This window comes from Ruditapes philippinarum, unplaced genomic scaffold (genome assembly GCF_026571515.1).
Source record: "Ruditapes philippinarum isolate M1 unplaced genomic scaffold, ASM2657151v2 ctg2869_1_1_1_1, whole genome shotgun sequence".
NCBI lineage: Eukaryota > Metazoa > Mollusca > Bivalvia > Venerida > Veneridae > Ruditapes > Ruditapes philippinarum.
The window spans coordinates 47,433-73,843 of NW_026864227.1; the positions used below are offsets into that span (position 1 = coordinate 47,433).

At 29.9% G+C, this 26,411-nt stretch overlaps 1 protein-coding gene across 3 annotated transcripts in view; it reads left to right on the forward strand.

Moving 5' to 3' along the window:
• Positions 1-25,917, forward strand: part of LOC132724909 (uncharacterized) — a 64,583-nt gene extending 38,666 nt beyond the window's left edge. Inside the window, exons 36-64 of one of the 3 annotated variants that reach the window (XR_009624977.1) lie at positions 281-478; positions 2,465-2,630; positions 2,907-2,974; positions 4,055-4,155; positions 5,569-5,718; positions 6,231-6,320; positions 6,853-6,959; positions 7,364-7,445; positions 8,728-8,874; positions 9,416-9,580; positions 10,002-10,100; positions 10,689-10,783; positions 11,183-11,330; positions 11,619-11,736; positions 11,993-12,085; positions 12,870-12,972; positions 13,840-14,068; positions 14,658-14,836; positions 15,531-15,633; positions 15,808-15,990; positions 16,434-16,607; positions 17,498-17,639; positions 18,428-18,591; positions 20,230-20,406; positions 21,071-21,171; positions 21,918-22,129; positions 22,358-22,402; positions 22,712-23,154; positions 23,237-25,917. Coding sequence is in view for 2 of the 3 variants with exons in the window: in XM_060709892.1 (XP_060565875.1) it covers positions 281-478; positions 2,465-2,630; positions 2,907-2,974; positions 4,055-4,155; positions 5,569-5,718; positions 6,231-6,320; positions 6,853-6,959; positions 7,364-7,445; positions 8,728-8,874; positions 9,416-9,580; positions 10,002-10,100; positions 10,689-10,783; positions 11,183-11,330; positions 11,619-11,736; positions 11,993-12,085; positions 12,870-12,972; positions 13,840-14,068; positions 14,658-14,836; positions 15,531-15,633; positions 15,808-15,990; positions 16,434-16,607; positions 17,498-17,639; positions 18,428-18,591; positions 20,230-20,406; positions 21,071-21,171; positions 21,918-22,129; positions 22,358-22,402; positions 22,712-23,094 (4,022 nt within the window). In the remaining variant the exon portion in view is untranslated. Of the gene's footprint in view, positions 1-280; positions 479-2,464; positions 2,631-2,906; positions 2,975-4,054; positions 4,156-5,568; positions 5,719-6,230; positions 6,321-6,852; positions 6,960-7,363; positions 7,446-8,727; positions 8,875-9,415; positions 9,581-10,001; positions 10,101-10,688; positions 10,784-11,182; positions 11,331-11,618; positions 11,737-11,992; positions 12,086-12,869; positions 12,973-13,839; positions 14,069-14,657; positions 14,837-15,530; positions 15,634-15,807; positions 15,991-16,433; positions 16,608-17,497; positions 17,640-18,427; positions 18,592-20,229; positions 20,407-21,070; positions 21,172-21,917; positions 22,130-22,357; positions 22,403-22,711 lie in introns of all 3 variants that reach the window. The other 2 variants (XM_060709892.1, XM_060709893.1) reach the window with 2 other exon arrangements.
• The last annotated feature ends 494 nt before the right edge of the window (positions 25,918-26,411 follow it).

The window sequence follows — 26,411 nt, forward strand, 5'->3', positions numbered from 1 at the left end:
TAAGCTTGCATGAAGTTAGCTGCCGATGTCCAGACTGAAGCCAATGGTAGGCAGGGGTGAGAAGGAAGGATACTGTGGTGCAAGAACCGCTAGTAGCAAGAAACGGCTTGAAGGGAGACATCCTTTACTAGCAACCTCTGCCATTATTGTTACAGGTTTGAAAAGTAGCGTTTGCTATCAAGTATGGCCATGGGCATTTCACCAGTCATACCCTTAAAGTTATAATTTTGAAAAGCAATAGTTGGAGTATAATTTTTCATTTATTTTTACTTCTGTTTAGATGAATCTACCCCTGATGGTTTTCCCAGGGAGATATTAAGCTGTACAAAGTTGAAGGTGTTGATACTTGCGAACCAAGGAATTACCCGGATACCACCAGAGATCTGTCAGCTAACAAACCTGTATGAACTGAACCTCACTCACAACCCAAATCTACTCTCTGTACCTGCAGAAATTAGCCAGATCAAATCATTAAAAAGTTTGTACATTTATTATATCATTTCCAATTATTACTGTGACTAAATTGGCATTTATTTATAAATAACATTTTGATGAATTAATGATGGGGTTTAAATGATGGCAATCAGGTTTACTGTTCCTATTCAGATTATATAATTTCAATGCAATGCTCAATTTTTCTGTTTTCATAGAGGTTGCTGACAATTATTATGTTTTTTTTTCTAACTAATTGGCTAACTAACGCTCTATAACTCCTATACCACTTGAAGGATTTTCTTCAAATTTGGCTCAAATGTTCACCTCAGCAAGGGGATGTGCAGAATCCATGTTGCCCATGTGTCAGCTCAAGGTCAAGGTCACAGTTGAAGGTCAAATATCAAACACAATCATATATTAGACAGTTTGTCGTGTCCGCTCTGTAGGTCCTACAATAATTGAAAGATTTGCTTCAAACTTGGCTAAAATGTTCACCTCAACAAGGGGATGTGCAGAACTCATGTTGCCCATGTGTCATTTTAAGGTCAAGGTCACAATTGAAGGTCGAATATCAAACAATCAAATATTACACAATATGTCGTTTCCGCTCTGTTAGTCCTACACTAATTGAAAGATTTTCTTCAAACTTGGCTCAAATGTTCATTTCAACAAGGGGATGTGCAGAACCCATGTTGCCCATGTGTTAGCTCAAGGTCAAGGTCACAATTGAAGGTCAAATATCAAACAATCAAATATTACACAGTATGTCGTGTCCGCTCTGTAAGTCCTACACTTATTGAAAGATTTTCTTCAAACTTGGCTCAAATGTTCACCTCAATAAGGTTATGTGCAGAACCCATGTCTTAAGGTCAAGGTCACACTTGAAGGTCAAAAATTGACTTAGAAAATGTTCTTAAATTTTAACATATATCTGAATATTTCTGAATCTAGGAAAGGTATTTGCTTGAAACTTAAAATATATATGAAGTGTCACAATTAAGATATGCTGGTCAAGTTTCATAACTCTGTATTGCATTTTAACAAAGTTATGCCCCTTTTTAATCTTCAAATTTACATACAATCACATATTAGACAATATGTCGTGTCCGCTCTATAAATCCTATACTAATGGAAGAATTTTCTTCAAACTTTACTCAAATGTTCACCTAAACAAGGTTATGTGCAGAATCCATGTCACCTTTGTGCAGGCTAAAGGTCAAGGTCACACTTGAAGGTCAAAAATTGACTTAGAAAATGTTCTTAGATTTTAACATGTTCTTGAATATTTCTGAAACTAGCACAGGTATTTGCTTGAAACTTAAAAGATATGAGGTGTCACAATTAAGATATGAAGGTCAAGTTTCATAACTCTGTACTGCATTTTGACAAAGTTATGCCCCTTTTTAAGTCTTTAAATTTACATACAATCAATACTAGACAATATGTTGTGTCCACTCTATAAATTCTATACTAATGGAAGGATTTTCTTCAAACTTTACTCAAATGTTCACTCCAATTGGGCGATGTGCAGAACCCATCTTACCCTTGTGCCAGCTTAAGGTCAAGGCCACACTTGAAGGTCAAAAATTGACTTATAAAAATTTTAGTATATTGGGAAAATGAAAGGTTATTTGTAACTGTTTCGAACATGATTTGATAATAGATATTTTTACTATTACCTGTACAATGAGTCTTTTTTTCACCCGAGATAATTTCTTTTTATGTATTTGTGCCACTTAAGTTATTCCCTTAACCACCTTTCCAAGTCGTCTTCTGTCAAGGACATTGGTGGGGGTATGAATCGCATTCAGCGATAGTTCTAGTTTTACAAAACTTCATTAAACATGTAAGTTAACTAAATGTTCTGACTATTTTAAGTTTATATCCCCTACCAAAAAGGTAGCAAGGAGTATGGTTATAGTCTCCTTCTGTCTGTCCATCTGTCTGTCTGCTTCACATTTTTGTCCAGAACATAACTGGAAATGTATTTGAGATGTCAACATGAAACTTCTGTAATTTTTGTTACTAGAGTTAGACTTGGATGATTGTCCATTACTGAAGACACCTCCACGTGAGATACGAGATAAAGGTTTTCACTCAACATTTGCATATCTACAGAGGTTGTTGAGTGGAGCAGTTCTCAGTAAAAGAACTAAACTAATGTTAGTGGGGCTTGGTGGAGCCGGGAAAACTAGGTATTTTTACATTACTACAAATCTTTTACTTATGTTTACTGTAGGTATATATACATTACTACAAATCTTATCCTTATGTTTACTGTAATAACAAATTATAACTTTATATGAGAAAAACAGACACAGATGTAAATATAAATATAAGCGGCTTTTATGCTGAAAGCAACTTAACATAAATATAACCTAGTTTCACACTGTATATACTTATTATATATCAAATATACTTTGATTATTGTTTTAATAATGATGTTCTGTAAATTATATGTTGATTTATAGTTTAGTGAAGGCTCTATTGAGTGAAGATGGTGTAGCTAAACTAAAGCAAGGGGAAGATATCACTGATGGTAAGATTATTACATACAGTATACTTTTATCACTTTTGAAAATCTTTATTATTTAAGACTATGTTTCTATAGATCAGTTATTTATTAAAGGCATGAGATAGGTGAACAACTCCTTTTTAGAGATGTCTGCAATATATTTCAGTCGTCTATGTCACTTTTTATGCAAAACAAAAAGTGAGAGATAAGTTTACTTTTGGTGTACTTCTGTATCCTTATATCTATGTATCTATATATATGACAGGTATTGTTAATAGGTTATATATTAAATTACAAGAATTGTTTATTGATTATATATTACATTACAAGAATTGTTTATTGGTTATATATCACATTGCAATAATCGTTTATTGGTTATATATCACATTACAAGAATTGTTTATTGGTTATATATTACATAACAAGAATTATTTATTGGTTATATATTACATTACAAGAATTGTTTATTGGTTATATACTTTATTACAAGAATTATTTATTGGTTATATATTACATTACAAGAATTGTTTATTGGTTATATATTACATTACAAGAAATGTTTATTGGTTATATATAACATTACAAGAAATGTTTATTGGTTATATATTACTTAACAGGTTTTGTTTATTGGTTATATATTACATTACAAGAATTGTTTATTGGTTATATATTACATTACAAGAATTGTTTATTGGTTATATACTACATTACAAGAATTGTTTATTGGTTATATATTACATTACAAGAAATGTTTATTGGTTATATATAACATTACAAGAAATGTTTATTGGTTATATATTACTTTACAGGTTTTGTTTATTTGTTATATATTACATTACAAGAATTGTTTATTGGTTATGTATTACATTTCAAGAATTGTTTATTGGTTATATATATCTTTACAGGTTTTGTTTATTGGTTAAATATTACAGGTGCTGTTTATTGGTTATATAATACAGGTATTGTTTATTGGTTACATATTTTTTTACAGGTATTGTTTATTGGTAATATATTACTTTACAGGTATTGTTTATTGGTTATATATTACAGGTATTGTTTATTGGTTATATATTACAGGTATTGTTTATTGGTTATATATTACAGGTATTGATATTCAGACATGGCAGGTGAAACATGAAGAGGAGAAGATAACATACAATATTTGGGATTTTGCTGGACAAACAGTTTACTATAATACACATCAGGTATTATTATATCAATGAATTGATGTGTGACAATACAGTATGCACTTTATTCATTTATCTATAAAGGTTTAAACAGTTTGTCAACAGAGCTTTATGACTACTGCGGTTATATTTTCAGTTTTTCTTGTCTGACAACAGAGCTATATAAAAACTGCGGTTATATTTTCATTTTTTTCTGCTTGCCAACATAGCTATATAAAAACTGCGGTTATATTTTCAGTTTTTCTTGTCTGCCAACAGAGCTTTATATTTACTGCGGTTATATTTTCAGTTTTTCCTGTCTGCCAACATAGCTTTATAAAAACTGGGGTTATATTTTCAGTTTTTCCTGTCTGCCAACTGAGCTATATAACTACCATGGTTATATTTTCAGTTTTTCCTGTCTGCCAACATAGCTATATAACAACTGTGGTTATATTTTCAGTTTTTCCTGTCTGCCAACATAGCTATATAACTACCATGGTTATATTTTCAGTTTTTCCTGTCTGCCAACAGAGCTTTATAAATACTGGGGTTATATTTTCAGTTTTTCCTGTCTGCTTGCCAACAGAGCTATATGACTACTGTGGTTATATTTTCAGTTTTTCCTGTCTGCCAACTGAGCTATATAACTACCATGGTTATATTTTCAGTTTTTCCTGTCTGTTTGCCAACAGAGCTATATGACTACTGTGGTTATATTTTCAGTTTTTCCTGTCTGCTTGCCAACAGAGCTATATGACTTCTGTGGTTATATTTTCAGTTTTTCCTGTCTGCCAACATAGCTATATAACTACCATGGTTATATTTTCAGTTTTTCCTGTCTGCCAACAGAGATATATGACTACTGTGGTTATATTTTCAGTTTTTCCTGTCTGCCAACAGAGCTATAAAACTACTGCGGTTATATTTTCAGTTTTCCTGTCTGCCATCAGAGTTTTATAACTACCATGGTTATATTTTCAGTTTTTCCTGTCTGTGAACAGAGCTATAAAACTACTGCGGTTATATTTTCAGTATTTCCTGTCTGGCAACAGAGCTATAAAACTATTGCAGTTATATTTTCAGTTATTCCTGTCTGCCAACAGAGTTATATAACTACCATGGTTATATTTTCAGTTTTTCCTGTCTGTCAACAGAGCTATAAAACAACTGCGGTTATATTTTCAGTTTTTCCTGTCTGCCAACAGAGCTATAAAACTACTGCGGTTATATTTTCAGTTTTTCCTGTCTGCTTGCCAACAGAGCTTTTATAAATACTGCGGTTATATTTTCAGTTTTTCCTGTCTGCCAACAGAGCTATAAAACTACTGCGGTTATATTTTCAGTTTTTCCTGTCTGCCAACAGAGCTATAAAACTACTGCGGTTTTATATTCAGTTTTCCTGTCTGCTTGCCAACAGAGCTTTTATAAATACTGCGGTTATATTTTCAGTTTTTCCTGTCTGCCAACAGAGCTATATATTTACTGCTATGGAACGTACGACTGGGGCATGAACATGCAGGATTAGATTTTTGGTTGAGCTCAATCTCTGTTCAAGCTCCAAAAGCTCCTGTATTTGTTATAGGAACTCATATAGATCAGGTGATTCTTGTGTATTCTTTATCTGTTTCACTTGTCAAGAAAATTACTTCTAAAGGTGCCAATGGCAATAATAGCATGTGAAAAAATTCACAGTGTCCATTACTAATATATTTATACATGTACTAGTACAAGAACATGATCAAGCATTCTTGTAGGGTTATGTTTATTGAACTTAATTTCTGTTAGATTTCCGATACCTGATAAATATTCTTAGAATAAATACAGCCAGTTGAAAGTTTTAAATGATAATGTTACTATGTAAATGTTTTAAATGTGTTTATAATATAAAAGTTAGCATATAACATCATTGGATATACATGTATATAGTTGATATTAAGGCTATATATCAGTAATAAAAGCTTAAAATAACTTGACAATTTTAATGAAAGTTAACTTGTAGTTTTTTTGTTTCTTTGAGCTAGATATTAATTTATCTTTGTCAAATTTGTATTGCTTAAAAAAACTATAAATAATGAACTTGTGTTAGTGACTGTATAAATGATGTATTACAGGTCAGCAAGTCTGAGCTACCACTAGAAGAAATGCAGCAAAGGTACCCGCAAGTGGTCGGCTTTCATTTTATAAGCTCATACACTGGACAGGTATATATTGATATTGCTTTAATGCTATATTCTATAGGTTCACATATTTTGATTGTTTAGCCAAACTTGAAAATAGTTATTTAAAGCAATTTTATCTCAATATTTTAAAGTCTTAAAGGTTCATGTTTGACAAGTTGACATGAAGTTTTCTTATATGCTGTTTTCAACATTTCATCATATTCTTTAGCAATATCATTATTATTGTGAACAATAACCTTGTTTACATGTATATTACTTGTTATCATAGGTAGTATTGTTGTTTCATGTACATTTATGTTTTTATTATACTCTGCATTGTTGTTATCATGCCGATTAAACTGCATTGTTGTTATCATGCACTTAAAAGTTGTTATCAAGCTCTGTGTTGTTATTATCATGAGCACTAAAGTTGTTATCATGCACTCAATTGTTGTTATCATGTACATAAAGTTGTTATCATTCACTAAGTTTTTGTTATCATGTACCTTAAGTTGTTATGTTGTTATCATGTAAATAAAGTTGTTATCTTAAGTGAAGTATGTTATATTTACAGGGTGTAAGTTCACTAAAGTCAAGTATATTTGATGTGACACTACAGCAACAATATATGGGTGAACATATACCAGCAGTATGGCTAACATTTGAGAATAACATTGAAGTGTGAGTCTTATATCTTAAGGGCTAAACCTAACTTTGTTACTTTATATGCTTCAATATCTCTATAAATAGATATTACAGAGTTATTTTTGAGAGTTCTGTTAAAGTTTCTGTTAGTTCTTTTTCTTCATTTTGTTAACTTAGTTTGGTTACAAATAACTGTAATAGAATTCATCCATGTCACATTTAGTTTGGTTTATTTTTATATAAGAAACATTTTTGAAGTAATTTTTTATTTTCAATTTATTTTTATACATGAATGTAAAGGACAACATCAGATACAATATTAACATATGTGTGAATACAGGGCAGTTGGTACAATGTTTGCATTTTTATGTACAAAGGACAGTTGGTTGATACAATATTACACCTGTTTGTATAAAGTATGCTTGATGAAATATTTATAGAATCAAGAAGAAGAACGACATTGTGACATACAATGAGATAGAATTGTTAGCCAACAAATCTGGTATCTTTGAACCTTCTGAGGTAAGTCTCTTAGATAATGGTATTTATCTGAGGTAAGTCTTAGATAATGGTATTAATGTGAGGTAAGTCTCTTAGATAATGGTATTAATCTGAGGTAAGTCTCTTAGATAATGGTATTAATCTGAGGTAAGTCTCTTAGATAATGGTATTAATCTGAGGTAAGTCTCTTAGATAATGGTATTAATGTGAGGTAAGTCTCTTAGATAATGGTATTAATCTGAGGTAAGTCTCTTAGATAATGGTATTTATCTGAGGTAAGTCTCTTAGATAATGGTATTAATGTGAGGTAAGTCTTTTAGATAATGGTATTAATCTGAGGTAAGTCTCTTAGATAATGGTATTAATATGAGGTAAGTCTCTTAGATAATGGTATTATTGTGAGGTAACCTCTTAGATAATGGTATAAATATATGATAAGGCTTTTAGATATGCAATGGTATTAATATGAGGTAAGTTGCTTAGATAATGGTATTGATATGAGGTAAGTCTTTTAGATAATGGTATTAATATGAGGTAAGTCTCTTAGATAATGGTATTAATATGAGGTAAGTCTCTTAGATAATGGTATAAATATGAGGTAAGTCTCTTAGATAATGGTATTAATCTGAGGTAAGTCTCTTAGATAATGGTATTAATCTGAGGTAAGTCTTTTAGATAATGGTATTTTTGTGAGGTAACCTCTTAGATAATGGTATTAATCTTAGGTAAGTCTCTTAGATAATGGTATTAATCTGAGGTAAGTCTTTTAGATAATGGTATTTTTGTGAGGTAACCTCTTAGATAATGGTATAAATCTGAGGTAAGTCTCTTAGATAATGGTATTAATCTGAGGTAAGTCTCTTAGATAATGGTATTAATCTGAGGTAAGTCTTTTAGATAATGGTATTTTTGTGAGGTAACCTCTTAGATAATGGTATTAATATGAGGTAAGTCTCTTAGATAATGGTATTAATATGAGGTAAGTCTTTTAGATAATGGTATTGATATGAGGTAAGTCTCTTAGATAATGGTATTAATATAAGGTAAGTCTCTTAGATAATGCTATTAATGTGAGGTAAATCTCCTAGATAACTAGATAATAATACTTTTGTCATTTGTTGTTTTACAATTTATTGTTAAAGTATTTTTTGTCTAAAAATGCTGCTTGTTATGATGATGGTCTATTTCATTACTTTTTCAAAGATTTCAAACTGACAACTTTTTTAACATTTAAGGCCTATAATTCAACCTGGAGAATTTTAAAAAATTTTCCTCTATATTAACTCAAATTTCTTTTTGCCAGATATTTCAAGCAGTTCAGTTTCTTCATGACTTGGGAAGTGTCCAACATTTCACAAATGAGTATTTAAAGTCTAATGTTGTGATAAATCCACAGTGGATTGTAGATGTGATGGCATGTGTAGTGTCTGTGAAAAATGATTTCATTAAAGTAAGTGATCATTTATTGTTTTTACAGCATTGATATTATTATAAGCCAAGTTTGAAATTATGCTGTAGTAATGATATATTACGGCATAAAAATTTAAATATTGTATATAAAAATACTTATAATGATGAAATAAATTTCTTTAATTCTGATTGCCATAAACACTTTGTAAACTATGTTGTATATACTGTGAAGAACCGAACCACAAACAAATAACAATATATTTCAACAACGTAGAAGGTTAACTACATGTGTGTATAAAATTTATTATTGAGTTTTGTTCTTTTATGGCATATTTCTTGTTTCAAAAGTTGTTACTTATTGCACATAGTAAGCATAGTCATTGAACGGCACCATTTTCATGTGCTTCCTCAGTATCAAATACAGTTGATTTTTTAGCTTATCTGAACTCTATATTCTGCTGGCAAAAAGTGTAACATTGTTTTTAATTTATAGTTATTAATAATTTCCTTTAACAAGAATCTTTATTGGTTTCTGAGTCATATTAAGGCTTGTTTTAAGATAAATTTTATTTATTGTAAAGAATGGTCGCCTTGTTCATGATGATATTGACAAGGTATGGAGTGCTTACCCAAAGAAACTAAGATCCTGGCTGCTACGACTTACTGAAGAGTTTGACTTGACCTTCCAGCTTAAAGATCAACCTGTCAACCTTGTACCATGTCTACTCCCAGAAAAAAAACCAGAGGTAGAAATGTTCAAATGTATATTTTTCTACCACATAGAAATATTGCAAACACTTTCATTCTTTAACCACATTTAAGGCCTCAACATGCACATCACTTAGCAGATATATAAACAATGAATGATTAATCTGTTTCTAGATATTCTTGATTCATAAATACTTAATGTTAAAGATTTAAGGAAGGATAATTCTGCAAATGCTGACAGTGCTGATGTGTGAATAAAATTGAAGAGATTTAGACATAAATAATTGGTGAAGTAAAGTATTATATTTGTATAAAAGGCAAAAGAGATTTATCCAGTATTTTTTCAAGTCTTCCAGTATATAATTTTGTATTACTTCATACATTTATTTAAATTAAGGTTCCAGCTTCACAGCTCAATACGTGTTCTAATGTGTATTTTATATTTATATTGTTTGACAGTTTACATGGCCTGAGATTGAGAGAGGTTCAGATATTAGGGAGAACAAGATGGTGTATACATTTGAGTACCTCCCTGCTGGACTCTTCAACAGAGCACAAGTATGTTCTTTTCTGTACATAAACATAACAAGTAGATTTGTCCTTAATATTCTGTACAACTTTATTCTCTGTAATTCTTTGATATAGGTTTAACTTCATTCTCTGTAATTGTTTTATGTAGGTATAACTTCATTCTCTGTAGTTCTTTGATGTAGGTACGATTTTATTCCCAGTAATTCTTTGATGTAGGTATAACTTTTTTCTCAATTTTTTAATGTAGGTACAACTTTATTCTCTGTAGGTACAACTCTATTCTTTGTAATACTTTCATTCTAGGTACGACTTCATTCCCTGTAATTCTTTGATGTAAGTGTGATTATATTCTCCTTAATTCTCTGATGTAGGTGCAACTTTGTTTTCTGTTATTCTTTCATGTAGGTATGACTTTATTCTCTATAATTCTTTCATTCTAGGTATGACTTCATTCTCTGTAATTCTTTCATTCTAGGTATGACTTTATTCTCTATAATTCTTTCATTCTAGGTAAGACTTCATTCTCTATAATTCTTTCATTCTAGGTATGACTTCATTCTCTGTAATTCTTTCATTCTAGGTATGACTTTATTCTCTATCATTCTTTCATTCTAGGTAAGACTTCATTCTCTGTCAGATAGTGCACTCATCTGGAAGAAAGGTTCTTACCTTATAAAGAATGTCCATGTTGCTTTACTACAACATGTTAGGTATGTAAAATACTACATTAAATCTTATGTAACGTGTTATGGAAATACAACAATCTTATGTTCACATGTTAGGTATTGAAATACTACATGCACTTATCAAGTAAATAAAAGTTATTGGCCCATGCTTGTTTAGATTTGTTTGAAAGTAGAACCCATGTTCCCGAACAATTCTCGATTTTGACTTGTCTCAATACATCAAGTTCCAGATTTGAACTGATGAGATTCACAATAACAAAACAAAAACCTGATGATGTCTATGTAAACATCTGTTGTCAGGTAAAGGAATGCTACATATTGATACCATTTAAAACGTTTACAATATCTTAATTAATAAGGATTTAATATGTTTCTAACAAAAAACATAGTTTCATCCATGAAATTATGTCAATGTATAAACAGAGATTGTGAGATGGTTGTAACAGCTCAAGGACCAAGACCAGAGAATATCCTGTTTCTTATACATGAAGTATTTGAAGGTCTCATTGCAGAATCTTTCCATGGTGTGACGTATGATTTTACAATGCCATGCCCAGAATGCCAGGCAATGGTTAGTGGTAACTTTCAATTAATAATTTTTATATTAATTTACCTTTAAATTATAGAATAATAAGTGTTCAAATTCAAAGTGTTGTTGTGCAAAGTGTTGTTGTCCAGTAAAACCAAACAAAACAACAAAATGATCAACATTTTTATGTCATTTTCTTTAAGTGTTTATGCTTTTCTTACAAGGTATTTCGGATGCAGTGCATCAGCATAAAAGACGAGATGTATATAAACATTAACATTTAATGTTACATGACATTTATTAGAAACACAATTGTAAAATGTATTGCAGGCAGTGAAAGACCCGCACATGTTTGCAGCTTCAACAATACGTAGAGCACTGGACATGCAGGCTCCGTTCCTTCAGTGTATAAAATACTTCCATACTATCTCATGTTCTGCTCTTCAGAGTAAGTAGAAATAGTTTTAAGGTAATTCACCTACTAACTTGTTGACCATGACATTATACCCTATATCATTCATCTGTATATCTGAGATTTTGATGTGTCTATGAAAGGTATATTTTGTGACCAAATGTTTATGGTCAAAAAATAATTTAACATACAATTGCGCAACTTCAATAACTGTAAATATATGGGATTTTTTTTATTTTAGCATTGTTGCCACCAGACAGTCACTGAGAATTTGTGATTTATTTTATTTTAGCATTGTTGCCACCAGACAGTCACAGTGACTTTGATGCACAGTTGGTACAGTGTGTACAAGGACTCAAACATTTACGCAAAGATTTAGCTGCAGGTATGTTTTTTTTCTATCTACTCTTCTTTTTCTTTAATTTCTTTTATTTCTATAATTATTTAAACTTTGTTTAATGAAGTAAATTATTTGGTAATCTGATCTCTCACCTTAGTCTCTCACCTTGATCTCTTAACTTTGTCTCTTACCTTTATTTCTCACCTTGATCTCTTACCTTGATCTCTCACCTTTTTATCTCTTACCTTAGCCTCTTACCTTAGCCTCTTACCCTGATCTCTTACCTTGATCTCTAAACTTTGTCTCTCACCTTGATCTCTCACATTGGTCTCTCACCTTGATATCTCTTATTAGTCTCTGACCTTGATCTTTTTTCTGAATCTCTGACCTTAATCTCTTACCTTGATCTCTTACCTTAGCCCCTTACCTTGATCTCTTGCCTTGATATCTGACCTTGATCTCTTACCTTAGCCTCATACCTTGATCTCTTACTTTGATTTTTTACCTTGATCTCTAACCTTGGTCTATCACTTTGATCACTCACAGTTATCTCTCACATTGATCTCTTACCTTGACCTCTCACCTTGATCTCTCTTACCTTGATCACTCACATTGATCTCTCACCTTGATCACTTACCTTGATCTCTCACTTTGATCTCACACCTTGATCTCTCACCTTGATCTCTCACCTTGATCACTTACCTTGAGCTCTCACCGTGATCTCTTTATTTGATCTCCTACATGTATTAGTTACATCATAATATTTCTCTGAATCCATATTTATACATTTTCCTTTCAGTCTAATAAATGTGTTTTTTTATTATTTCAGATATATTTATTTCATATTGTGGTAAAGATAATCTATTGAATAAATCTTCCTTCATTGTGCCATCCAGAGTTCACAGTGACCTTGTAAATAAAGGATACAAGTGGTAAGTAAATGTTGGATACCATACTGGTTGTTCTACATCAAAACATTGAGCATTTAAGCTCATTTAATACAGCATGTAGTCTATAGTTTAATACATGTATAAATTTGTAAACTTTTTTTTGTTGGCTTCTTTAGAATATCTTAATGTTAACTTGAGTATATTTCATAACCAGAAGTGCTCTATATTTTATAGTAGGTTACAACTAGACTCATAGATAAGGGATCAAAATGTCACATGATCACTGTTACAATATTGTAAGAGATTTATTTAACCTATTTAACTTATTGAATTGTTATTAGATTGTCACTATAATTTTGTATAAGCTTTTTTTAATTGAAGTGTTTAAAGCTATATTATATGTTTATGTTTGAATTTCCAAAAGAATTCTTCCAAAATGCTTGTATGATAAAGGTATGGTAGTATATTGCCTTTTAAGCAAATGACACAGGCATGAAATCATTGCTAACTTGTTAAAACCCTAATAGTGGCATAGTATTTTGTTTCAGAACATTTTATTCTGTTTGTGTACAACATTCATGTGTGTAAAATAATACAGACATTCTTTATTAACTTTTTCACATTCTATATTAACTTTTTTAAGAATCAATCATAAGATTTTGGAAACAAAATATTATTTAACTATTAATAAATTTTATAATAATATTTCATTACAGATATAGCTTTATACCCTTTAAAAGTATCAAATGATTTATAACTATTGCAAATTAAAGATTGCAAATGCTTTAAATTCAGCCAAAAATGGGAATAACCCCTGTTCTCACTGCAGGTTTCTGTACAAGGTCTGCTATGTTGTAGAATTTTTTTTATTTATATCATTAAAGTTTAAACTTAAAACATTTATTACAGTTGGTGTAAGACTGAGGCTAACAGTCAGTCCACGGATGATATGGCCAAATCTCTGATAGATTCATCTGTATTCATTGCTTTTATCTCCATGAATTATGCTGACGATATAGACTGTGTCAACATTTTCAAATATGCTAGACTGATATTAAAGAAAACAATTGTTGTTGTTGCTATTGGTGATGGATTTGAATGGAAGCAAAGTAAACTTGGAATACTTTTATCAGATGAGGTGAAGGTTTATTATAATAATGTTAAGTTATTAATAATGTGATATGTTTTTAAATCTTTATTAAAACATATAGTGCACTAAAACTATGTTTACTTTACAACTTATGAATAATGTTTAAATCAAAATCTGAAAAGTACAGGGCAGTAATATCTGTAAAAATGTCTGATAAATTGATAAGTACTTTGCAATACATGGATTACAGAATAAAATATCATGTAAACCCTTTCACGGCCATAGGGACGGCATATGCCGTCCCTATTATTTTCGGCGTATTTGCCATATGGACGGCTTTTGCTGTTTCTTTAATAATAATAATAATTATAATAATAATAATAATTATAATAATAATAATAATAAATATATAGATAATTATACCATCGACAATAATTATTATTATACTAGCAGATTTGGAAACATATATAATTATCATAATACTAATAACAAATAATAATAATTATATTAATTAATAATATACTAATTTCTTAGAAAACCTTCTGGCAAATAGGTGATCAATAAATAAATAACCCTCTGGCAGCGAAAGGGTTAAGATTATTTGATATTGAATATTTATATATTTCTCTACATGTAGGTTTTTGTAAACATGACAAAGGGGAAGTTTCAGTATTATGACAGTAAGTTTGATGAATTAATCAAGACATTGAAAGATAAGTCTAATGTTAGTACAGAATCTGATGCTGACCCAAAACCTCAGGTTTTCTTCAGTTACACCTGGGTCAACTCGGCACAGGCTGTGACACTGGGAACAAGGTACACTATCTATTTTTTATGGTATATAAGTACAACTAGCAATAATTTACTCAATTTTGTAATTTTTTAACATCATGTTCATGTATGTGTTTAGATTATTTTATTTTCTGTGTTTATGTCAAGATGATATGTTACTTAAAGAAAATGTGATCAATGTAATCTAATTTATTTAAGTTTATGATGTTAGAATTCTTATCTTATTAAGATATCTAGTTCTGCTTATCATTATAAGGGGCAGTTGTTAGACAAGGGGCATAATTATGAAAGCTATATTTTTGGAGTTATACCCCTTTTTAACTTAGTTGTTGCCCTCAACAGATAAGCTAACATGGATGGGTTGCTCTTTCTCTACAGTAAATTTGCTAAGTGAAAAATATTTATCCCAGCTATACAAGGTCTGGGCATATCAATGGATGCTGTGTTCAAACCGGTGCTAGTTAGGGTGAGGGATGATGCACTTTTTCATTATCCCTCATATACAGACTCAATCAAACAGAGTCTGCAATTTTCATGTAATTTAGATTTGTTGTGATTAGTAGTTCCCTAGTTAAGTAAAGTATATTTATCCCAGCTTTATACAAGGTTTGGGAATTTCAATGGATGTTGAGTTTTAAGTAAAATCTGATAAAATGGTCAAGATCAAGTTTACATTGATTTATATTCTGTGTATGAGAATAAATACAAATATTTTCAGGGAGGTTCCTGGTGCGTTAGGTTACGGAGATCCAAGGGAACTAAAATCATTCATAGAAGAGCATGGTGTAAGATGTTGGATAGATGTAGAACGTGTTGGAATGGTACGTCTTTAGCTGTGTTTTATGCTTTGTGATGCAATGTCTACAAAAATTATCAAAGGGTTTAAGACATGCATATACGTATTTAGAATGATATATAATGGTAACAAGATGATTTAAGCATTGATCATATATTTGTATTTTATGTTGTCTGAATATTATATTTATATTTTATAGAATGGACTGTTTGATGATATAGCTGAAGGGTTATTGAGTGCTAAAGTTGTGGTAGTTTGTGTATCAGATGAATACGCAAGCTCATCCACATGCCAGATAGAATTCCGTTATGCTGCCAACACTCTTAGATTACCAATTATAATGGCTGTTGTGGGAACAGGTGATAATTGGAGAGCTACAGAGGTATATTTTACTTGTGTATTGTTTCTTGTTATCATTTAGAGGACAGACATTATTGACATACAGTGTATGACTTATTCTACAATCATACTGTACATGTTGTGTTATGTTTTAACACTGAATATTTAGTTTAATTTATTATTATTTTGTATAGGTGTCGCATATCAAACTTTAACTTGTATATTATTTTGTCCCCTCTACAGAGTAGTGGTGACATATAGGAATGGCTTCCTTGTCCGGACTACTCCTCTTATACCACCAAGGCAATTTCAAGGAAACTTTAGAGGATTGATCTGTAGCTCAAGTCCTTGCATGGGTTTTCTGGTTGAATGAAAAATGTGTTTTTTGTGTGTTGCCATATACACAAAAGCTTGTCCTGACTACTCCTCAAAAACAACTGATGCAATTTCATCCAAACTTAACTTGTATATTATATTTATGTATAGGTGGGACTGACGTCAGTTTATTACCCTATAGTAAATTTTCAAGAAAAGACCAAAAATGCAAAGCAGAAGTTACTTAAACTGGTTACAGAAAAATTATCTGATAAAGATGACGCCACAACTACAAAAGCTCAGAAAAATATATCAAATGAAGAGCATAAAAATCTCTCATATCAGGTGTGTATATATTCACAGAAAAATATATCAAATGAAGAGCATAAAAATCTCTCATATCAGGTGTGTATATATTCACAGAAAAATATATCAAATGAAGAGCATAAAAATCTCTCATATCAGGTGTGTATATATTCACAGAAAAATATATCAAATGAAGAGCATAAAAATCTCTCATATCAGGTGTGTATATATTCACAGAAAAATATATCAAATGAAGAGCATAAAAATCTCTCATATCAGGTGTGTATATATTCACAGAAAAATATATCAAATGAAGAGCATAAAAATCTCTCATATCAGGTGTGTATATATTCACAGAAAAATATATCAAATGAAGAGCATAAAAATCTCTCATATCAGGTGTGTATATATTCACAGAAAAATATATCAAATGAAGAGCATAAAAATCTCTCATATCGGGTGTGTATATATTCACAGAAAAATATATCAAATGAAGAGCATAAAAATCTCTCTTATCAGGTGTGTATATATTCACAGAAATTTACACAAAATTTTGCAATTGTTTAATACTAGTTGATAGGCTGTTGAACTTAACTCACAAAATCACTTCTGTGAAATATTTAATTGAAAGTTAATGCAAATTGTGTTTCAATGTAGGTAAGAAATTTTTTTACAACATTTTGTTTTTTAATTATGATACTTTTCTATGTTGAGATAACAATAAATTATGTTATTGTACTGGTTAAAATACATAAATTTAATATTTGGCAATCACAGGTTGATGAAAATATATATAAATTAAATATTTGCCAGTCGTAGATACCTGTGCCATACATTTATTGTTGATATTTATTATACAATACAATAGCATGTTGTAAAAACATTCTAAACAAAAAAACAAACTTTACATGATGACTTAATTTGTACAGGAGCTGTTTGAGTTAGGTCAGAGAAGGTTATTACGTCAGCTAACTATGTATGCTGAGAACCAGGACTTGGATGTTTATCCTAGAGTATTTGTTGTAGACTTTGTCAAAGATGAAGATTTTGATGGGCAAAATGTTGATGAAGGTATTAGTTTTCATTAATCTTTATACTGTATTCATGACATTTCACAGATATGACCATATAAATTGACTAGACATAACCATATAAATTGACTAGACATAACCATATAAATTGACTAGACATGACCATATAACTTGACTAGACATGACCATATAACTTGACTAGACATAACCATATAAATTGACTAGATATAACCTTATAACTTGACTAGATATAACCATATAAATTGACTAGACATAACCTTATAACTTGACTAGATATAACTTGACTAGGCATAACCATATAACTTGACTAGATATAACCATATAACTTGACTAGATATAACTTGACTAGATATAACCATATAACTTGACTAGATATGACCATATAATTTGACTAGATATAACCATATAACTTTTCTAGACATAACCATATAATTTGACTAGACATAACCATACAACTTTACTAGATATAACTTGACTAGATATAACCATATAACTTGACTAGATATGACCATATAAATTGACTAGACATAACCATATAAATCGACTAGACATAACCATATAAATTGACTAGACATAACCATATAAATTGACTAGACATAACCTTATAACTTGACTAGACATAACCTTATAACTTGACTAGATATGGTTGTTTAATTAATCATGTTAAGACAATTTTTTAACTGTGTTATGACTATTTTGTAAGGTCACTCTGACATTCTCCATCAAATCACCCTTGTGCACATACCCAATATTTTACAAATGATATGATACTCTTGTATTTTGACACTTTTTTATAATGTATATAAGATAAAGAAGGAGAAGAGGAGAAAAAAGATATAGACCAAGAGAAAATGATGTTGACTAGAGAAAGAACACTTCACAAGGAACTTTTGTCTAAAAAAACTTCAGTGCTGTTACCTGCCTACAGACTGCAGAAATATTGTGTACATACACTTTGTGAACATGATGAGGTAAATATAATATGATAGCACAATATAACATACACTTTTTGAACATGATGAGGTAAATATAATATAATACAACATACACTTTGTGAACATGATGAGGTAAATATAATATAATACAACATACACTTTGTGAACATGATGAGGTAAATATAATATAATATCAGAGCTGTTACCTGCCTACAGACTGCAGAAATATTGTGTACATACACTTTGTGAACATGATGAGGTAAATATAATATAATAGCACAATATAACATACACTTTGTGAACATGATGAGGTAAATATAATATGATATCAGTGTTTTTACCTGCCTACAGACTGCAGAAATATTGTGTACATACACTTTGTGAACATGATGAGGTAAATATAATATGATAGCACAATATAACATACACTCTGTGAACATGATGAGGTAAATATAATATGATAGCACAATATAACATACACTTTGTGAACATGATGAGGTAAATATAATATGATAGCACAATATAACATACACTCTGTGAACATGATGAGGTAAATATAATATAATATCAGTGTTTTTACCTGCCTACAGACTGCAGAAATATTGTGTACATACACTTTGTGAACATGATGAGGTAAATATAATATAATACAACATACACTTTGTGAACATGATGAGGTAAATATAATATAATACAACATACACTTTGTGAACATGATGAGGTAAATATAATATATAATACAACATACACTTTGTGAACATGATGAGGTAAATAAATATAATATAATACAACATACACTTTGTGAACATGATGAGGTAAATATAATATAATACAACATACACTTTGTGAACATGATGAGGTAAATATAATATAATACAACATACACTTTGTGAACATGATGAGGTAAATATAATATAATACAACATACACTTTGTGAACATGATGAGGTAAATATAATATAATACAACATACACTTTGTGAACATGATGAGGTAAATATAATATGATATCAGAGCTGTTACCTGCCTACAGACTGCAGAAATATTGTGTACATACACTTTGTGAACATGATGAGGTAAATATAATATAATATAATAGCACAATATAAGTCACTGTTTGGTAATTTTATAGAAGATTAATGTTCTATTAAGTCATTAACAAAATGTTGGTCACCACTTGATAAGTTCATGTAATGATTATAAACCATTGTTCAGTGCTAGATAAGTTGATGAGAGAATTACAACCTATTGGTCACTGCATTGTAAGTTCATGTAAAATATACTTTGTTTACCCATTGACGGGTCCATAGATAATTTATAAATTATTTGTTCCTTTTTTAAAGAAATTACTCCTTTCAACTAAATTAGTTCAATTTAGATTTATAAACTATTGGTCATGTTTAAAAGCTTTTGCTATCAACTTGATGAGTTCATTGAAGATTTACAAACTACTCGTTCCTTTGAGAGAAAAAACATTGCTTCTAACTTGGATGGTTTAATAGCTGTATTTGTTTCTTGTATTTACATTAGTCATACTTTACTTCTTTAAAAAAATTATTTTATTTTAAAATGTGTAACAACTTATTATATTTATGTAGGGTTGTTAAAATGTGTAACAACTTAATATATTTAGTAGGGTTGTTAAAATGTGTAGCTAACTTATTATATTTATATAGGGTTGGCATAGTGTATCTGAGCCACTAGAATTAGAAGCTGATTTTGGTGTTACAAGTTTAGATTTGTATAGTCCATACATCTCTAGATTAACAACAGTTACCAAATACAACAAAAAACTCGTCCTCAATTGTTTAACTGATGAAGTTGGAGAGGCGTACATAGACTGGCTAGAAAAGGTTCTTATTTCTCTCTTACATTATTCTCATCTAACATTCATTTGATAAATCTCTGTAAAATATGCATTCTAAAGATATATTAAGCTCAAACTTGATATATGAAAACACTGATAATTGCTATACAGACTCTATTTAAATGTAAAGTTAACATTGTTTGAGTACACACAGAGAAGATATATAACTTTTTAAAAACTGGCAATTTTTTTGGAAAGTTTTAAGCTCACCGGTACATTCATAAGGAATGCAGTACCTTAAGCATAGTTTGTACATTTTACTATTCATATTAGACATATATTCAGTAAGAATTTCTTAGATTTCAATAATTTCCTACAAGACAGACTGGTTGGTTTAAATGTGTGATGTATATTTTTCTATGAAATATTTTAAATTGTTATTTAATGTAATCATCAAGATGCTGCACTTATTGTTTAATAAATTCTTCATGATAAATTGCAATTTTTTCTGGCATGTTTCCTGTTTGAAATGCCATAGCAGATCTATGTAAAAAATCTATCTTTTTTATATGTAGGCTTGTGGAGCTCAGTGGAGTTCCTTTAATACTTTGATCTGTAAGATTGAAGTTATAAGAAATTGAAGTTTGAAAATTGTTTAAACAATATATATACATGTATATAATAATTTAATTGTTTATAATGTATGTTAGAGTCCAGAAGCTACGATGTCAGATTACCAGAATGTGTATCATAGTTTTAGAGAGATGGTACATAGACTTGATACAGATAGTAAGATGGGCAATCTTAGCAGGTAATCTATTATTGTATTAAACAAATTTAATACAACCAAAAAATAATCATTTCTATTTTGTCCATTCAGTTTAATAATGATTAATAATTTTTTATACAAGGGCACCTTTTAAATTTAGTTTTTGATGTTACACTAATAGATATTGTTTTATTTTAAAATAAACATTGCAGATATCATATTTTATGTCATTGTCTTTCTGCAAAATTTCTTAATAAAACATGAAATCAAAGGAAATTATTTATTCAAGGAAGTATTGTAACAGTTATCTTTATAAACATTTATACTGGTTCAAAAACCCTAAAAAATTTCCGCTAAAAATATGTGTGAAACTGCTTCTGTTATGATTCAGTTATGGCTAATTTACATCCCCTGTGGGAGCCCCATCCCAGATACATATACACAATGTAGGATTCCAGTTTTTATTGACAAAAACATTATATTTTAATTTGACGTGTTCTTATTCAGATATTCAAGATAACCTCATTTTTAACAGTAACTACTTTGAGTATGCTTTGGAAAAGGAAGCATTACAAAATAAGTTGGTGGCACGGACACATTACTCTTTGGTTAATTATCTTTCTTTTGGTACTTAAATACAACTAAGGTTTTACAATTAAGATCTTAGATCAGTCTAGAGCATAGTGCATGTCAAGCTGTGTTGGGGATCATCATTTGATATTCTTATTCATAAGCAAATAGATTTATAATCATACATGTTTATACAATTATATTTTCTTTGGTTATAGATGCCATTTATCAAATGGGAAAACAATCTGGCTGTGTGATAAACATCGTGATTCTATGAAAGTTACTTGTTTAAGTAATGATGATAAAAGTGTCAATCTAACTAAAGATGCAGATAATAAAGTAACAAATTGGATGCTGACAGGTTTGCGCACAATGGAACAACAACTTTTTGATTTCAAGTCAGTTGGAAATGCTCCCCGTCCAAAATCAGGTAATCATTGTGCACCGGGCTAGATCATATCACTTGATTTGTACATCATCTGCACTACATAACCTTAACAGAATATTCATGTACATGTAAATACATTTTGATTCTATGTTATTATTTTAAAATATATAATAATGAAAGTTAGACACGGTCACAACATCTATGTTTACTTAACTAATGGAACAAAATAAGTTTTCAGTAATAATTAGATATATTTTTTTTTATTTACAGAAATGAAGAAAGGTGCAGGTAAGACAAATAAAGGGGCAGATAATAGTAAGTTTATATAATGGATGTTTTCTATTTCACTCCACCTTCATTATTTTGATCTACAAAAAGCTATGTTACATTTGTACTTATCTCTATTACTTTAGTTGAATTTATCATTTGACAACTTAGACAATTCATGTATCATATAGGTCAAATTTAACTATCAAAAATGTGTACAGTATGTCTGTTTGTTCAATGCTGTTTAATTTTGTTACAACAGTTAGTAAGATTGTTTTTGACTTGTCAAAATGTACATGTAAACAAAAGTAGACAATGTGTAAGGAAATAGTACCGTAATATTTTTGTTTATTCTAGGTGATAAACGTTCCAGTAAGAAATATAAGAAAGGAAATAAACCAGACATGAAAACTGTTGATAAACCTGTGGATGATGAAAATCAAGAGAAAACAAACAAACCCTCTGTTAACATACCCTCAGTTGACACCAGTGGAAATGAGAAACAAAAAGAAAAGAAAATAAAAGAGGTTCCAGGGGCATCAGGACAAATGTCAGAAAGTAATAAAGCATCGAGGCAACTGTCCGATGATAATACCTCTGTTACATCAGAAGCATCACAGTTATCAGTACAGAGCTCAACAACAGGACATCATAAATCAAGGAGACAAAACCTACCTGGACAATCTAAATATAAACCTCCTTCTTATAAACAAACTAGCAGAGCATGTGAAATATCATAAACAGTTTGAGAGATGTTTGTCTAGCCTGATATTGCTAGTTCAAATGGACGGAAGTATGAGGTTAACCTGATATTGCTAGTTCAGATGGACAGAAGTATAAGGTTAACCTGATATTGTTAGTTCAAATGGTCAGAAGTATGAGGTTAACCTGATATTGCTAGTTCAAATGGTTGGAAGAATGAGGTTTTCAATTGTTTTTGCACATGCTAATTAGTGAATCATTCTATATGTAATTTATGTTCCCTTACATTTGTTATAATTGATATTTCTTGAAAAAATTGAAATCTAATATATGCATTAGAAAATAGTGGTGCAATGTTGCAGCAAATGTTACATTTCATAGACCAGGTGCAGATCCAGTATTTATAGCAGAGGATGTCAACAAAATTTTAACAAGGGGTAATACAAATTAATGAGGTATTTGATAGTTTTCTAGAAAGGATACAATATGATTTTTCTACAAAATAATATCCAAATGGGAGGGTGTTGGGGATTGTCATTATCCTTAAAACTCATCTTGAACTGTGCATGTTGAATGTAGCTACTGTTGAATTTCAAAATGTTGAAAACCCTACAAGATTTTGATAGCAATTTTATTTTGATATGTTTAGTTTATTTAAGCTAGATTGTAAGTTTTTGTATCTTATATCAATCATTTTCATTTCTAGTTTGCTTTCTTGAATTATAATATAATGTGTATTATATTTGTGAAAAGTTACTGTTTATAGCACGCCCATGACTAAATCAGACAGTCAAACATATTGATGATTTTACATTTACGAGATAGCAATGCTTGAAATAGTTGATATTCTCAATCATATATTTTGATCACATATTTTAGAACATGTTACAGTTTAAGTGTCCCACATCATAGTACGTATCATATAGTTAATGTCATGAAATTTTTTTATCAATCCAACACCTTGTTCACACTGTGCTACCAGGCAAACAGGATTTTTATTTTGATCAAAGGTAATTGATTAAATTCATAAACAATATTTCCAAATTTATTCTTGTAAATTAGACAAGTACATCTGTTACCAATGTTAGATAGGACAATCAAATGCACACTATAATTTATGTATAATTGTCAAGTTGATAAGATCATGCAATATTTAATACAATGTCTTTACTTGTTTTATATAACACATGTATTTCAATATTGTAACAGTGATATGTTATATGAACTGTAATTTGTGATATACAATGTTTATTATGAAATATGTTACATTAATTTATAATTTTTTACCTTAACATTGTAATTTTTTATATATATTTTATAATTTGTTATATATATGTTATATTTCTTTTACATATCTATTGTAAATTTTAGTAACTTTCACTAAATCTGTAATGACTCATCCATTTGATATATCTTAATCTGTAATAATTCACTCAGTTATTATAACTGAACTGTAATAAGTCAGCAAGTTATTACAGGTACATCTATAATGACACATCCAGTAAATATAGTCACATCTGTAATAATTCATCTGTAACAATTCAGCCAGTTTATATAGCTGCATTTGTAATAACTAATATAGCTGCATCATTAATGATTCAGCAAGTTGATATATATCTAAATCTGTAATAATCCATCCATCTGCATCTATAATAATTCAGCTGTATCTGTGATAATGCAGCCAGTTTATAGCTGTATCTGTAATTATTCAGCCAGTTTATAGCTGTATCCATAATAATTCAGTCAGTTAATCTGGTAATTCAGCCATTTAATAAAGCTGTATCTGTGATAATGCACCCAGTTTATAGCTGTATCTGTAATTATTCAGCCAGTTTATAGCTGTATCCATAATAATTCAGTCAGTTAATCTGGTAATTCAGCCATTTAATAAAGCTGTATCTGTGATAATGCAGCCAGTTTATAGCTGTATCTGTAATTATTCAGCCAGTCTATAGCTGTATCTGTGATAATTCAGCCAGTTTATAGCTGTATCTGTAATTATTCAGCCAGTCTATAGCTGTATCTGTAATTATTCAGCCAGTTTATAGCTGTGTCTGTAATTATGCAGCCAGTCTATAGCTGTATCTGTCATAATTCAGCCAGTTACTCTTATAATTCAGCCAGTTTATACAGCTGTATCTGTGATTATTAAACCAATTATATGGAATATTTTCTCTCATGAAACTAGTCTAATTTTGAGTTGCTGATTTTTTTCATTATTGTTTTTACGTGTTTGCATTTACTAGTAAGATTTTGTAGTTTTTTTTTTTGATCATTCATGAAATTTCGTGTCTTTATATTAGGGTTAGGTTTTTATTGTTGGATTGATATTTATGAAGACTTTTTACTTATCTTAGAAACTGTTTCACCAAAAACACCAATTTTATATGACTTTGAAGCATTTACTTTTGTTGTTACAATTTGAAATATTTATTTGTAAAATGTGTCTTTAATTTATTTTGTATGAAATTAAAAAAAATGATTAAAAGTAAATTAATATTATTCCTACATTTAGAAACAAAACTTGATGAAATATGTTTATAGTGTAAAGTATATCATTTATATACTTATGTCATTTGTGAACTTTTGATCTATTTACTTATTTTACTTATTTTAGATTAGCATAAACAAACAGTTCGTAATTTAGTATAATATAAACATTCAGTTTATAACAGATAATAATATGATACTGACCGTACCACTTATTTTATATTGTGACTATATGTGTGATAGAGAAAGTTACATGGTTTTGACATCTCCATGACTAAGATACTCACGTAGATCGTATTGTACCTATGTTTATATGATGGCTATATTCTTGACAAGTTTTTATTTATAATAAAAACACTATTAACAAAGCTTGAATTGTTGTTTTTATATTTGTTTTAAGCAACTTGATTTAAATACAGTGCAAATTAGCAGAGAGAAAACATATAACTATATTTAGGTTTAACACTTTACGAACAGTATGTTAAACATATTATATAACCATGATTGTGTTATAACGTTAAATGCCAAGGACAACGGCGAAACAGATGTTGTGTAACATTACAAATATATAATTAACTGACAGTCAGAGGTGAATATATTATTAGTTATAAAGATCGTTGACAGGTTATATGGCCCTATATAAACGGCTTTTTGTAAATATAACCCGAGCCGTTAGGCGAGGGTTATATTGCAAACAGCCGTTTATATACGGCCATATAACCTGTCAACAATCTTTATAACGAATTTATAATACAGCAAGCATCATTTTTAGAGAAAAAATTAAAATTTCTTCATGAATCGACGGCAGCCGTTTATATAAAACTATATAAACGTCACGATTATCCAATGAAAAATGACGTTACAA